At 46.1% G+C, this 16,539-nt stretch overlaps 2 protein-coding genes across 3 annotated transcripts in view; one reads left to right on the top strand and one right to left on the bottom strand.

Annotated features, from left to right (window-relative positions):
• The window catches only part of Gel (Gelsolin), a 98,984-nt gene extending 96,225 nt beyond the window's left edge, over positions 1-2,759 (top strand). For both annotated transcript variants that reach the window (XR_016283018.1, XM_089544577.1), the window contains one exon: positions 1,190-2,759. Coding sequence is in view for 1 of the 2 variants with exons in the window: in XM_089544577.1 (XP_089400703.1) it covers positions 1,190-1,237 (48 nt within the window). In the remaining variant the exon portion in view is untranslated. The remainder of the gene's footprint in view (positions 1-1,189) is intronic.
• Positions 2,691-16,539, bottom strand: part of Vdup1 (arrestin family protein Vdup1) — a 31,803-nt gene continuing 17,954 nt past the window's right edge. The window contains exons 2-6 of the mRNA XM_089544579.1: positions 14,743-14,868; positions 12,202-12,425; positions 10,816-10,998; positions 9,655-9,840; positions 2,691-7,131 (exon numbers count right to left, since the gene is read on the bottom strand). Coding sequence (XP_089400705.1) covers positions 6,955-7,131; positions 9,655-9,840; positions 10,816-10,998; positions 12,202-12,425; positions 14,743-14,868 — 896 coding nt within the window. The 3' untranslated portion in view covers positions 2,691-6,954. The remainder of the gene's footprint in view (positions 7,132-9,654; positions 9,841-10,815; positions 10,999-12,201; positions 12,426-14,742; positions 14,869-16,539) is intronic.

A 16,539-nucleotide genomic window follows, 5' to 3' on the forward strand; every position in this document is an offset into this window, starting at 1 on the left:
CAGTTGATCACACTTGATGAGGTGAACCATTTCCATTCGCCGCGTAGAGGTATGTGCGAGGCTGACGTAATTACTGCGCCAGTTTCAGATTGACCGCTGGAGCAGATGATGAATTCTTCTCTTGAAACGACGAATTCTTAAAAATTGTTCAAGTAAATCAGTGCTAAATTGTTTTCTAGTACAAAGTGACCCACAACGAATGCAGTCAATTCTGTGGATATGCTTTTCTGCACGGAAGTGCTTTATGTGAAATGAGGTATAACTTATTAAGTAAAAAAAAAAAAAACAAGCAAACATTCGCGATTTCACCACGCCTCCGCGTACCATGTATTTGCCCACAGGCATTTCTCTCGGCAAATGTCTAAAATAAAGAGGTCGGGCGGCCTGATTTTAACCTCTATTACTTTGTTCCTCTTGCTACAAAACACCTGACTGGAGTTAAGCGGGCAACACGGTCCTTCGAGCCTGTCTTGTGTGTAGTGTTGCGTGTACACTTTAGGGCATTGCGCGTGGTAGGTGCGCACATACACGCGTCCTTTATTGCGTCGCGTACTCTAGTTTAGCAAATGTTATCGTAAAATTCGCTATGCTTTGCGCGTGTTTCGTAGCGTTACTTTGATGCGTACTCTGAATTAGGCTATAGGAATGGTCGACTGCAACTCGTTGAACTCGCACTTGGGTCTTGTATAGCTCGTTCTTTAGAGCTCACATGACAACCGTACCAGGAACCATGCCGCAGAAGAATGAGAAGAGGGCGTACGGGATAATTTGCTACAGTATAAAGCTAAAATTTCTCTCTCATTGCGATCCAGAGACTGCGGCAACAGCGCTGTGGACGCAACGACACCCTGGCGTCGTATCTATTACTTTCAGTCAATATGCAACACTGCTAACTACTGTCGAAATAAAAGGCTGAACACAAAGCTTTCGCTAGGAGCAGAACAAACCTTTTGTCTTAAAGTTAGCATGGTTAGGCGAAACTTCTGAGGCGCTCAAGCAACCGATTGGCGTTTATATTTCAAGCTCGCCACAGGGTCTAATTCTGCTATCCTTTCGTCGGGCGTATGGAGATGGCTCACCTGTGCTGCACTGCATGTTGGGGGAGCGCGGGCGTGCACTTGAGCGGGGCGTGCTTCTCTCTCTAACGCCTGTTTCACGTCTTCTCTTCCATGCGCGTTCCCTCATCCAGAACCTTCTCACGTACGAGGATCTTAAGAGCCAGTTCACCCGACTGTGAGTTTTTTCCGCCGTCGGGAGGAAGGCTGCCGCCGCAAGCTTCGTCGGACAAGACGCCACGGGCTTTCTCTGTATACCGCTCACAAGCTGCGAGAGGAACCGTTGCGGGTCGCTGTCGTCGCGGCCGCACTGAGCGACCCGCACTTCCGCGCCAAGCACTTTAGCCATTCTTTCTGTTCTTACTCTTATTTCCGGTCGCACTCGACCGGCGCCTATTGCCGTCGAGTGAGGCCAATTGCGCTCGCTTTGCACCGAGTCAAAGTGGTTAAACAGGTATTCGTCCGCAACACCACACTGCTCCGACAGAAGTCGTGCGTTAAGCCCTTCAAATGGAAGCCTTTTTGGAATGAAAAACAGGGTACAGTACGTGCATTTTTCGAAATGAAGCGAGCGTCTTCGCTCGGTGCGTTGCGACCCGACGCTTTGAGTCGACGAACGAACGTGAACCAAATGCTTATTGCGATGTGTCGAGGTCGTCGGTTCATTTTACTGAGTAAAATTCGGTGTGTAGCACACTAAGACGTCTTTGACGTTTGTACTGTTGTCTGCTGCGCGAGATTAGATGGCGCACGCCCACTGGTGCGCTGTATGGTGTCGGGTTCGACTCCGGGAATGGCGCTTCTGTGAAGCGTGGTGTCCATTCTGAACCGAGTTCTAGGCCGGATTAATACAACGATTCTATTTCGATTCTATTCTCACATGATTCCTTTCACCCTTTCCCATTGGCTCAAGTAACAGCACGCCCCCACTGTATCTTGAATATGTCGTTTGACTCAGTGGTGGCTAAGAATGGAATGAAATAAAGAAAATAATTGTTTCATTGTAACGGGCCAGAATGCGGCGTTGTGGCCCTGCAGCGCGCATTTTTTAAATCCTTTATACTACGTTACCAGTGCGGACGTAGCTTTTTAACTTATTTACAAAGACACACCAGCATGGGTGCTTGCTTATACGAAGTTTACTTGTGTTCTTGCATTTGCTTCGTTAACTGTATTCGTCTTGACCATGAACGTAGCGCCAACCTTGAACGCATTGAATGCTGAAGGATTTGACTCTTCGTAGCGAGATCCATCATGAATGGTTGCTGATACGACATGCCTTTCGAATTCAAGGGACATTTTTCAGACAGTGGTGTTGCGGATGTCTAACGTACTTACGTAACCAGTTCGCCTTTTCATAGCGCAATTAAGAAGATCGTTGGCCGAATCAAAGAGCTTTTAATCTACTGCGTTGCCGAACAAACGAATCACCGCCATTGCAAATTCTGCCTCTCTGTCTTTCACGCGCATTAATATATATATTTTTTAAATTTTTTGCCTCTACGCTGTCCACGTGAATAACGCACTTTGAAAGCATCCAAACATATTGTGTGGTGTTTTGATAGATGAAAAACTGTTTTTTGATGCACCAGTGTATTATCCAGTGTGCTGACGTAAATTATGTGAGCAGCGCAAATGCGTTAAAGTGTGCTTTGTACTTTTTCCGGTTTTTTATTACGAAATAAAGCGATGAATGTTGTTAAACAGACTCTACTGTTTTATTCTTATACTGATCACGAGTTCATAAGGCGAAATGACAAATGCCGTTGCGTGAAGCACGCTGAATACAAATGGTACGCTACCAGTACACAGAAAATTTTTGATGTTCCGGATCTCTCCTTAGTGAAACATTACGCGGTAAGAAATGATTGTATAGATGAAGATTCACTTTGTATTTTTGTATAATCGACGAAACCTTTTTGATTTCAAGTGTCACGCCCCACCACTGTAACGGCCCCACGGCCAACAGTATTTTCAAATAAAATAAAAAAAATTCTGTTTTAAGGAGAACGGCATGAAGTTTTGGCGATACTGCGACTGAAATATTGTATAATTGTGACTGCGAAACTTTATATGTGCCGAGATGTTTTGTAGGGTGCACCGTGACCAGTGTTTGGCAGCAGAGGTTCGGAGTATCGCAACACAACTGCAAACGCGTCATGTGGGTGTTGACCGAAGCGACTGTAATACACATAAGTCCAGCTTTGTGGAGCGCTGGATGTTATGCAGCGACGCCTGCGTTACGCTGATATGATCTTGTTTCCGTCGAGCTTATGCTCCGGGGGAAACTCGGAGATTTTTACTAGATTCAGGAATAGCATGGCACAGGTAGAAACGTGACCAACGCCATATCACAAAAACAAAGTGACATCGTATACACGTTTTTCATAATACAACCCCTTTGATGTCGAACAAGCTCAGCGATGCCTGAGAAGCGCAAATGCCCTGAGGCATGCCACAAAAAACCCTCGTGCGATTCGACTGTCAAAACAAACAATAAAAAAACATTTTTTTCCACACTTCACACACATGTCAGAAGTTTCCACAGAAAGTGTAATAGGACACGTGTGCTTCAAAATCTAGGCTAATCAGACTTCTTTCCTGTTGCATGCAACACACATTCTGAGCATATACTATATATTTATTTTTTTTTCGCAAAGAACAACAAAGTAACATGTAAAGTATGTAGTTCACTCGCGCGCCACAGGTTTCATCTGGTAAACACAAGCAATCAGTTTCTTGTCCATCCACGCACTAAAGGAGGCGGGTCTCCAGCCACAAGCCATTAAAACACACTCAGTTATATATGCCCCTAAATGCCCAACTTATTCGCGCATACGCGCTGACCTGCGCTGAGCTTTCTTACCCGGACCAGTGTCAATTGGTCTCATGGTTCTCATAAATGTTGTTAATCACACGTACACTCACAACATTCCTCGATTTAAACGTTGCACTAATCTACTTACGAGGGGGTACCCAAAAGAAACCGGACTAAATTTTTTGGTCGGCAAAGCTTCTGTGGTACCGCGTTTTGCCACTAGGAGCGCATAGAACGAACATTCCAGAGTCAGTAAGCCGAGTGCCGTCGTTGAAGGAGGTCAGACTAGTTTAGGGAGAGTTTTAGAGTGAGGACTGTTTTGTGTGAATGTCGTTTTTGCAATGGCTGATTTTCGTGAACAGCGTGCGCCGGTGAAATTCTGATTTTTGCTCGGAAAAAGTTGAATGGAAACTCTTGAAATGTTAAGAAAGACGTACAAAGACGATGCTATGGGGACAACTCAAGTGTTCCTGAATCGAATCCTGAATCAAAGCAACAATCATGCCAATGGAAAACTTCAAATTCACCTCGCCTCATGAAAGCTCGTCAGGTGAAACCAAACCTCAAAACAATGCTGATTTGTTTTTTCTACGTGAGAGGAGTCGTCCATTGAGAATTTGTTCCGCAGAATCATATAGTTAGCCAGGCTTTCTACTTGGATGTTTTGAAAATATTGCGCAACAGTGTGCGGTGGAAGCGGCCAGATTTGTGGCGGTCGGGTGACTGGTTTTTCCATCATGGCAATGCCCCTGCTCACGCAGCCCTGTCTCTACGACAATTTTGGACCAAAAATGGCATGACCCCTAATCCTCAACCCTCATACTCTCCCGACCTTGCCCCGTGCTACTTTATTTGTTTCCTAGAATGAAAAATACGTGAATGGAAAGCGTTTCGCTGATGTGCTGAGGTGACGAAAAAAACGACGGAGGCACTGTCAAGCATCACAAAAGATGAATTTAAACAATGTTTTGAAAAATGGAAAGAAAGATTCGACAAGCGTATCATTGCAAGTGGGGAATACTTTGAAGGAGATTGAAGGTCTGTGCTTAAAATGTGAACAAATAAGTTCAAACAAAAATAAGTCCGGTTTCTTTTGGGTACCCCCTCGTACACTGGTGGAATTAGACGTCCTCATCTTATCTCAGTTGCTTTGAATGCTGCACTTCAAAGATGGGTGCAAGAAAGAACCCAAAACAACTACCTCATCTATCACTTACAACCAGAAATAACACTCGCTTCCATCGTGGCCTTGCAGAGTTCGTAGCAGACGAACTCTGCTTTATAAAATGGCAGTCTAAGCTTCATTAAGAACACGTTTGTGTACCTGGATACCTCTAGTGTGCTGACGAGGAGAACGGGCATGTTTGTTCTCTAAGCGCCACAAATGACTAAAAAGTTCGCATAAGTGAGAGGCATTGAATATTAGCGCGATTTGTTAAACGAGGCGATCACCCGGCCTGCCTTGGCCTGAAGTGCGATTCTGTCGTACTTCCGATTCTTTCGCTTTTTTCCTATTGCGAAAGTTGTCGAGGTGCATAATAAGCTCATACTAAAGAAAAAATGGCCGGCGGCAAAACGAGAAGGCAGTTTAGGGGTGAACGACTTTCTCCTGGGAAGCATTCTGATCTCTTACACGCCACAGGTTTGAATTAATGGAAGGTGGTAGGCCTAGAAAGGGTAAGGTGGCGTGCGAAAATGAAATGGGGAGATAACTGATTGTAATTAAAGTTCAATCCTTGTGTAAACAGGTTAAGAAGTAGCGATGTGCATCGCGCGACTTTCATTTTCAACTGTTTGCTATGCGCAAAGTTAAGCTGATCCAGTTATCCGCGAACTGCCTCCTCAGGTCTCAATAAACGAGGTGCTTATGCATCACTTTATGCATGGAACAGAGATGATAGTTCTCCGCCAAAATTAAGCAGCGTGTGAGGTTATATGGAAGCAAGTGAGTAGAAAGCTAAGTGTTCGCATAAAGTGCAAAGTCTGTTTTGCGCACATGGACAGCTTGCGTTAGGAATTCGCCTATCGCCCAAGGTACTAATAGAGAAGGAATCATCGTTACCACCGCTTTGGCTCGATGAATGCTTTGGCACTTACAGCCACACGATTATCACGTCACACAATATATTTTTTCAAAATATTGTCAGTACTAGATATTGTGATTTCCTCAAAAAAGTTCTCAAGTAAGCAAAAATAAAACAGAACCTCATCCAGACAGAGTCTTTGTTAATTAAATTAGTTCTATACGTATAACAGAGCTCGTTCACAATAACGTGGACTTTGTTCTACTCATTCTTTAAAGCTGAGCCTATAGAGTCGGTGAATAGAAGCTTTCGTGTTTTCGTATTTGTCGTTAAAGGACGTTGTGAACTCAGCCGCGACCACGTTCCATTCGACGCAGCTGTACTATACATACACAACACTCTAATTATGCGCGTTCGCGCACTGGGAAAGTGTTTTCTGTCAATAGCTACTACGGAAAGTTAAGCCTTATGAGTGCAAAAAAGCAAACTGGCCGAGTTTATTGCAGTTTCAAGAGCATTTGAAGCCGGTAGTGCGACTTAAATTTCCATTCTGAAAATTCTGCGAAACATTCTTTGACGGTACTGAACAGAGAATGTACCGGCACTAAACTGCATCAACGGCTTCGGGCACCGTAGAAAATTCTTTCAGGTAACTTCCTTTCTTTTTTTCTCGGGACACATCACTATCTAAACCTTGTTTCTGTAAAAAAAAAATCACTTCTTTATCGTGTCATATTTGCCAACAAGGAATAACAGTATTAGATGTTTAGTGACATTGACACCTTTGACTCTGCCAACATTCGTAGCGAAATCTGAACGGACCTGCGGCAAGTCCAGCTAGCTGAAATGCACGCTCTGTTAGAAAGAACTTCAATTCATGTCAGTGCATTTCACCGAGGCCACTGTTCGCCGAGGCGGAATTTACAACGTTTGCCGACAAGAAAACACAGCTCACAGAGATCTGAAAGCTATCCAGGGACTCTATCAAAATAAGCAGGGGGAGGGGGAACGGGGGAGAGGGAATATGGCGCCGCAGACATGGGAACACACAGCTCGGCTACGTCTTGAACTTGTCAGTGTTCAGCCAGGGCCTGAAGACGGGCAACACGGTTGGGTAGTGGGTGCCTTTCTTGCGCTGAAGCGTGCCATCGCTGTTGCGGATCGGGTACGTGGCCATCATGATGGGCAGCTGGAGGCGGATCTCCTTCCCGGGACCCTTGGGCGAGATGATGAACTGTAGGCAAGAAGGAAAAAGAAGAAGGTATGCTGAAGATGTCGCCAAACAAAGCCACTTAACCTGTATGAAGACAACAATGATTACCAACATGATGGTGGTGATGATGATGGTGATGAGGACGTTAAAAATAGAGAAAGCAGGCATCGCCTTCAGTAGGATAGTGAGATGGCTGCAAGGACGCAGCCATGTGCAATGCCTGTCACTGACGCATCGTGAAGCAACAAATGCTTTAGCCTTCGAGCTATGCAGTGAAAAATAATTTGTTTCAAGACCATAACCGTGCCCTACAACATCAGCTTTCGCTTTTTGCAGCATCATGTAAGGGGAAGCCGATATAGATAATAGACTCAGTGCAATAAAATTCAAAATGCTGTCCAAACTGCAGCATATGGCAACAGCTTGCTGCCGCACTAGATCTTGCAATTTTTTGAGCACTGCGCACTTTCCGCTTTTGCTGCAATTACGTGAATTAGTGCATATTTCCATAAGCAACAGAACAGTCCGAGGCGCAAATACCCTGAACAAAGACTGTATAAATCGGAACTGTGCGCTTCAAGCAACCTAAGATGAAACGCCAGTAGCTCCTCATGCAGTTCATAGTCGCGCAGTCAACGGTTTCGAAAGTTTTGAAGAGATCAACATTCATTTAAAAAAACAGAGACGCCGAACAGAAAATGAAATTTGATGGTGATGTTTCGGCACCCAGAACGGGGGCCTTGTTCACAATCTGTGAATTTCTGGTCGGTGTCTTGTTTTTTTGAAATGTATCCGCCCGGCCAGACGGGAATCAGTCATACTCTCGACTTAAAGTAAATATTCAGGAGAAATGTCTTTATCCGATCTTCACAGAGGCATCCTAGAGCACTCAACAAAGCCGTTAGCTACATCGTTCGCGAGAGCCCAAAACTGTATCAAAATAACTGCTACCGATGTTTCAAAAGATCTGGTCATGGTTTCCAGCTCTAGCGTGCCCCGTGGACTATGAGACGTCGTCTGAGACATCGTGAAATAAACACCAGGTGGCCAGCTCTAATGGCGGACATTAGTGAGAAGAACCGAGCTTCACGTTTAGTCAAAGGAACTCATGAAGCGGAAAGGTGACCAAAGGAAATGAGTGATTTTGTGGATCGCTGAATGAGCTGGTGAGAAAAACTCGTTCTTGTTGTCTGTAAGCGAAAGTATCTTTTATTTCATCGCCACAAATGTGGTAGATATGGTCCTCGTTATCAACTTCCTACGTTGAAGAATGGAGGTGGGAACGTAACTGAATGGGATTTGTTCACCGCGCATGGAGCTGGTTTCCTTCACCGAATTTAAGGTACTGTTACCAAATAAGTTCACCGCGCGATTTTCGAGATGGTTATGCTTTCATGTTCAGGCGAAAATTTTCCCTGTGGATATGCGTTTCAGCAGGATAAAAACACGAAGCACTTCTCTGCGGTTGTAAAACGCTGTGACCGCCTGTGCACTATCTACATGGTTTACGCAGTTTACACGGTTTACATTTGTGTTTTCATGAAGCCCCTACTCCAGTATGTGTTAATGACATATGTCGGTGTGTGTGTTCAAGACATGAACTTCACGTGCGTCTACTCACCGCGATGCGAGTGCCAGCCAGTGTGTGTGTGTGTGTGGACATCACCCATGAAACTCATTGTATTATGCCACCATCAACCTTCATTCGCACTTTCCCTTTTCTCCAGTTCCCTTTCCCCAGTGTGGAGTATAGCAGGCCAGGGCCATGTTACCACCGACCGACGTCTCATCCTTTTCCTCTCATCAAAATTCCTTTCTCTCTCTCTCTCTCTCTCTCTGGTTGAAGAAAACGAGGGTGGACCATATCGAGTGGCCAAGCCCGTCTGCTGACCTCAATCCAACTGAACATCTCCGGCAAGAATTGGCGAGTTGCCTGAGGTACATAAAAGTCAGCAACGCTGACGAGAAATTTCAGAAGCTTCTGCCGGAGGTGGAACACAACACCAGAGGGTCAACGACAGCTTCCTAAATTTCATGACACGTCGCTGTGGGGCAGCCATCAAAGCAAATTTTAGGCTTTCCTACAAGTGATGAGCCATTCTTGTAACTGGAGCTTTATTGTGTCATAAATCCCACATTATTGGCGATGTCTTTATGCAGCGTTGGAAGCATTTTTTTCATTTTTGAGAACAAATTGTGCCTTAATATCTTAGAAAATGATTCAACGCTGCAAATATTCTGCAACTTTCTTCCTTTACAGCTAATGTCATAAAAACAGTCGGCAAAAAAAGAAAAATATCATTACTCAAACTCAAAACTGCTTCGAAATAAAACATTCAATCGGAGTCAATGATAGGGTGTTAATGGTTCGGAAGAAAGAAGCTTTTTACCCGAACCTCATGCCGGAGCTTCTGAAATATTGTGTTGCACAGCTGTCCGAGGTCTAACGCCACCTTAGAATGAGAGTAATTAATGCATGCAACGGAAGATGGCGTCGACGTGTGTGCCGGCGTTTGTGCCTTCGCATGGGCGGCAGGCACTCACGTAGACGTCGTACTGGATCCGTATGAGGTGGCAGCCGCGCAGGTTGGTGGGCGGTATGGGCGGTATGTAGAGCATCTCGTTTCGCCACTGGTCCGTGGTGCCGGCCTCGATGCGGCCCTTCTCCAGGAAGGCCAGCTCCCGCGTCTCGGCCTGGACGACCTTGTTCTTGGCCGTGTACTGGATCGTCTGCAGTGGCAGTATAGGACACAGAGGGACAATGGAGCGGAGCGAACGGATGACAGCCCGCGATCCACCACGCCCACGTTTGAACGCTCGAACATCGCACGGCTCAGTGGGCAAACACGTTCGAATCAAATATCACGAGCAGTCTTTTCTTCAGCCTACTGGAAGCAATGCTCCAGCGAGCATCTAGGTCTTGATCCATTCGGTGCCCGAAGTGGCATCACGTGACTTGTAGCAGCACGGGGGATCCCGTGGCCTGCGGCTTATAACAATGATGCTAATATAGACTGTTGCAACTCTACACGCACACCGTAAAATGCTTCTCTCGGTTAAACAGCCAGCTTATTCGCGCTGGAACTTGTGGTAGAGTTGGCATACGACGTTTTTGCTTTTTCAATGCCAAATTTGTGTTATGTACTTAGCTGATTTGATCAGAATTAATTATAAATCCGCGTCGTCTGCAGCACTGGTGATATCCCATAACAAGCAGCTTTTTCATAGTGCGTGTTTAGAGTTGCGACTGTATGTAGAAGTTTTAGCCAGAGGTCGCCCTTTACTCGATTTCTATGCGATTTACGAGTGCGAAAGAGGCCTGTATGCCTGTGCGCATGCTCAGTGGAGTGGTACCCCATGCCTCTTCAGAACAAGCGGCAGAAACTCGTATTCAGAATCTTTTCACAATCAGCGCAGCACCAGCGTTGTCTCACTGCAAGCTACTCTCGACGTCACATAAACAGCGTGATCGACCACCAGCCAGATTTTTCTAACTTTTCTCTCGCCTTGAATTGGGCTTAATATATTGTCATATTCGGGGGGGGGGGGGGGGGGGGGGTGGATTGGCGTCAAGCGTTCTGGCAAATTCGCACAAGCAGTACTCCGTGGCCTCGTCAAGGAGTCGCGAAGGAGGAGTGCTCGCTGATGTAGTAGGATACATGATTAGCCGTGCGTGCGGCCACGTGTGCACGCACACACACACACCTCGGTGAGCACGGCCCTGGTCTTGCGGATGGTGGTGCGCGTGTTGTTCTCGATGCTGGCGAAGATGCAGATGCTCTCCCCCGGCACGTAGCCGCCCTTGTCGAGCCGCACTCGGCACGACAGCCGGCCCGACGAGAAGCACGCCATGCCCAGGCTCTCCTCCACCTCGCAGTGGAACGGTTGCTGCGTAATGGGAGAAGAAAGTCAACAGACGGGCCAGAGGGCTATAACAGCCATAGCGTTAAAAACTGGCGAAGAAGATATTGACCAGAGAACAAGACATACGCAGACCAGCGCCGTCTTTGTCATTCTTGTCAGCGCTTCCTGGCAGTGGCAGCCCGACAGTGCCTTATCTGTGTATGTATTGTGTCAGTGTACGAATGTAAGGACAGTGCTTCGCCAGTGTATGTATGTCAGGACAGTGCTTTGTCAGTGTCCTAAGAAAGACAGTGTACTTGTTCTCTGATTCGTCGTCTTCCGCCCATAACGATATAAACCGATACCAACCCATCCAACTGCAGATACCTGTAGGCTATAGCAATGATCGCCGGAACTCGGGGACCTGAATCGAGAATAATTAATTTTTGTATAAAAGATTGACTCTTGCTATTTTGATAATAATCTAGTGGCGCTGCCAATCTTCGTCGCTAGTGACGATGCTACGCAGCACGCTGCCACCTTAAGTCTCGTGTCAGTTCAGCACACCCTGCAAATTTCTACTGCTCTGCTCGTGTGCTCTGCGTGAACATTCTACGGACCTACTTCATTGAGGCTTTGCATTGTTGCGACATTTTGGTCATCGTTACCAACATATTGAGGTCTATATGTGCAGCCCTTCACAAGGCTTCCTGGCAGCCTTCACAAGGCAGCCTTCACAAGGCTGCCGATTAGTGTGATATCACTTGCTTCAAATACTTTTGCCTTAAACAATTACTTCAAACGGAAGTGAACGTAAAACAATCTTTAGAAGTGTGCATGCCCTTCCATCAGCCTTAGGAAAAAAAAGTAACTGAATTTCATGGGGAGACCATCAGCCTACTACTATATCATTCTGTGAAACCATACCATCCTCAGTCCTTCGGCACTTGGGCAAAACGGATAATAATATATCTCCCGAGTGCCTACACCTAAGTGGAAATTTACACACGAGCAAAAGAAGAACGTCCAATGCAGCAATTATTTTTTTTCGGACATTTAACCACTGCACGCACGGCATTGTTGGTGTAACTGACAGGCTGTGCGCGTTTTGGGCCAAATACACTTCGAGCGATTTCTCTGAGAGCCATAGAGAGAAAACTTAACAGTTGGCTCGAGAAGCAAGCAGGCGTACACTGTCCAGACTGTATACACGCGAAGAGCGCACCACACCAGAGCGTGGAGTTATACCGTGAGCAGGTTTGGCTCGAGGTTCAGATCGATGGGGCTCATGACGATGAAGACCTGCTGGTTCTTGTGCGTTAGGCCGCTGGGCTCCTTGAGCGCAGCCTTGCAGAAGTACTGAACCCAGCCGTGCTTGCCCAAGAATGTGGAGGGCAGGCCCAGCGGGAGTCCAAGCTTGAACGGAAACGAGTGAACGCCCGGAGACAAGAACACCACGCGCGCTGGGGAGCCTGCATACCGGCGCATGCGCAGGAGAGGCATGGCGATTAGTCGGAGCACTGCAAAACGCAAATAATGCGGAAAGAGGAAGATATGCCAATGTATGTGCATGTAGTATGTACACATATGTGTGTATGTATGCACGTAGACATATATGTAGTCGCTGGGGAATGTAGTTGCTGCAATTCCTGCGGCGCCCCTAGTTCTCCAGTGCTCTGCACAGTGCCCCCTTCTCCCCTTTCTTACTCTTCCCCTGGCCCTATTTCCTATGAATTGAGTTTGTGCCGCAAAATTTTAAAACTTTCCCGCGTGGCCAGGTAACAACTGAGGTAATGCACTGAAGTGCCCCGCAAGTTTTTGACGCAGGATGGTGCCTTACTAGCATGTAGATGAGCAGAGAAAAGAAAGGAGGCAATAAAAAAAAATGACAAAAGAAAGCGCGACAATAGAGGTATGCACGCTGTTCACGTTCTTACAGAGTGCCCAGACAAGGCCAAGTAGACGCTGTTTTCAGAGTGCAGTGTGATGCGCGCACAAGGACACCTAAAGCATGCAGATGAAGGGCTTTCACGGGGTTGAAACTGTCTTCTTTCTTTGTTTTTTTCGCAAATGTCCGCTTTTATACGTACGTGAAGGTGTTTCAAAATCGCAACGCAAAAAAATGCAAAAAAAAACACAACAACCTGGTCATACAATGCTTAATTCAAGATGCTACCCAACCTGCACATTTACTCAGGGATTTGCAAACAGCTCTACGTTTTTTATATGCGCAGAAAATACTCATACAAAGGCACGCATGTGCGGAAAAGGAACAAAAAAAAGTAGTTGCAACCCGGCACCCTGCCTTTGTGTCGTTGTTTACGTCCGCTCTACAAGGTCTGCATCGAAACTCTTTCGAAATCCGCGGGCTCGCGTGGTCGCGCTGTTCTCACGTGTGAAACATGTAAGGCTCTGCTTCTCTACGGCTGACGAAGCCTCAGTATACAGGGAGCGGCAAAGAACCGAGCAGGCACAGTGATGCCCTACTGCGCTGGCTCTGACCTAGAAAACGCAACACCGATCAGGCTTAGAGCGAAGCGCCGGTCAGCCTAAAAGCTTCCGGGTGACAGGAAGGAGGTTCGCGCCACAACGGGATCGTTCAGCAACGCCTCCATCATTCTTGACGGCGCTCTTTCTTCGTAGAAAAAGAAAAACAACCGGGAAAGAGGTAAGCTCATGAAACACAGCGGCGCCTACATCGCAAAGTACTCCTGAGACACACAGACGCATAGCGTTGCAGACTTGCGTAGCAGTGTGCTAACAACTGCATTGTTTTCGCAAAAGAGAGGCCATGTTCAAACAAAATAAAGAGTATGGGACCCTTGAGTTACTGAACAGTGTAGCAAACGTGAAGGTATTTCCTTATCGCTGAGGTGTAGGCAGTAAAATCTATTGCCGACTTTCTGCTAAAAGTTGTAAAGCGTCGCCTACCTTCGCAGAGTCGTGGCCCGTGAAGTGAAGTCTAGATAAACAAGACGTTGATTATGGTTTGAATCCGAACATGCCAGTCTTTTCAAGCAGTAAGATCATTCCTGATCGCAAAAATTGCTACTATAGAGGCTGGCATGAATTCCAACCGTCGGTCCACGTTATTTCTTTATCAGCTGGCTACTCCTCAGAGATGCTTAAGCGCAGAAAGAAAGAGGGAGCGAAAGAAGGATCTAAACGGCGGAAAATACAAGGAGATATAAAAAAATACTTGAATTAGTGAGATAGTCGGGACGAAAAGGCTTTTGCAACCGTTTGGAAACTTTTTACAAAACGTCGTTTTGCTAGCCCACTCCCGGTTAAACTTTATTTGCCTTCACAAACTGGAAGGGGTTGCGCTTTGCTCACTCAAGCTAGGAGTACATGAAAAAATTTAAGAATTCAAGAACAGCGGCGTTACTTGCTGAAGCAATTGCAGGACACGTTAAATGTGATGAAAGAATGCAGAGAAAAAAAAATCGGAAATGAAATCAAGGGCACGAGTGTCTCAGCTTTGATAGCCTTACAAACCTTGTTTTACTTCATCATTTGACTGTAAAACGCGGACTAGCGGTCGTAAACTTCGCTTATTTTACCATATCGATTTCCAGTCGCTTTACCTCGAGTCCCTTAGGAAGCCACTTTGCATGTTCGGATTGAGCGGTGAGAATTGTGCCACTATCAACAATTAGATCTGAGAATTCCTTCGGCGCACCGTGATTGGATCAGGCAGCTGCAGTAACGAGGCCAGGGTAAGGGAAACGCTTTGGCACGGACGTCCGGCAAGGCGGCTTTACTATCCTCGCGCACGTACACACATACCTTTGGGCGTGTTCTCGCCGAGCAGTCGCATGCGGAAGTCAATGTAGTTCTCCCGGTCCGACGTGTTCACTTTGGACTTGTCCGTGAGTCGCACCACACCTTCCCCGACAATGTGGAAGTACAGGCCTGTCGCAGTAGTCAAAGAAAAAAACAAAACAAGTACATAAGTATGTCGCACGCCAAATACGAGTTGCGCTCGTAAGAAATGCCGAAGTAACTATTAGTTTCACTCAAGGCAGTCGGATATCGGTGGCTTATTGTAAGACTAGGAACCGTTTTGTTTGTTGTTTTATTAACATTAGTACGCGGACCATTCAAACCCGTTTCGACGATGGAAATCTCTAAAGTTCGCGTTTCAAGGTGGAAGGCTTTGTTCTTAGAGGATTTCCTGAAATCCCAGCATAGCCAGCACTGGCATGAGTGATCGGTGCTCAGAAACGAGTGGAGACTTGCGAGGCTGGCATGGTATGTGCAAAGGCTGCATTTATATCTGTATAAAAACCATGCGTTAATTTATGGGTTAAATTACACTTAACAGACATTTCGGTAAGTCTGGCTAAGCGAATATCTGCGAATTTCACAGGGATACATTGGCAGGCTATGTAGAGACGAAGAGTAGAAAAAATTCTGATTGTAGCAAGCAATGTACAACAAGTACGTAAGCAATCTTATGGGAAAGATATTAATTTTTTTTTCTGCATTCATGGCTGAAATCAGAGTCTGTTCATGTGTTTTGTCCCACTCGAGGAGCCTAGAATGACAAGCGTCAAATAAATTCAGTGAGATGTCAAGAGAATTTTATTGGACCCCATGGTTACACAATAAGGGACCACAGTCCCTCAAAAAATACAAGAGTACAGTTCGCGACTAGTGTCGTTCGATTACGGAAAAGCGATCACTCAAGACACGACGGCGACTCCTGTCGCCCTGCAAACAAAAGTCATTCACTGCACGTAATAATGTCCACAGTGTCCATAATGTCCGGATGCCGCGGGGGAAGCACGCTCTCTAACTAAATAAGAGACGCGCAACAACACCGCGCACTGCACACACTCAATAAGGTAGGAGCCGTACGGTAACGCGGCCCCTGTCGACGGCGATGAAGCGAGTGCTCCAACGCCGAAGGAACTCAATTCAGTGAGATAATAACGAGACCCTATGAGGAGCAGCGCTACGTAAATCAACACTATTTGAACTCAGGGAAACGAAACCAATCATATGAAAACAGATTAGGAACAGGTTACGTACTTCTTCGATGCGCACAGAAATGATGCCCGTCAGTTTAAGGGGACAGGAAAGGCTTTGGGACTCGAGTAATGGAAATCGAGTGCAAATAATTATATTGCTGCTGTACGGTGTACTTGGCAGCCAATAATGGCCATCTTAGTGATGACACTTCATCGGAAGCTCATAGTAGCGCGCGTGTGGCCATGATTTCGTGTATAATTAGGAGGCACGCGCTGGAGATGGTGGTGGTAAAAACATTTATTGAACCCCAAGGTAAAAGCGAGAGAGGTTAGAAGAATTGCAGATTGGGCTAGTTGGTGTAGATTAACAATGATGGTTCAACAGCGCAAACACACACAGACCAAGAAGGAGACAAGACACACACACACAGCGTTGTGTGTGTGTCTTGTCTCCTTGTTGGTCTGTGTGTGTTTGCGCTGTTGAACCATCATTATGAAGGGAGAGGTTAGTTCCCTTCCATCATGGGCGGAGTATTCAGCCCATTCACGGCAGGACAAAAAAAAATTCACAGGAACAACTAATTGCATTATGTGTTGGCAGTGCGATAAG

This window comes from Amblyomma mixtum, chromosome 5, assembly GCF_055824585.1.
Source record: "Amblyomma mixtum isolate Tamu chromosome 5, ASM5582458v1, whole genome shotgun sequence".
Classification (NCBI taxonomy): domain Eukaryota; kingdom Metazoa; phylum Arthropoda; class Arachnida; order Ixodida; family Ixodidae; genus Amblyomma; species Amblyomma mixtum.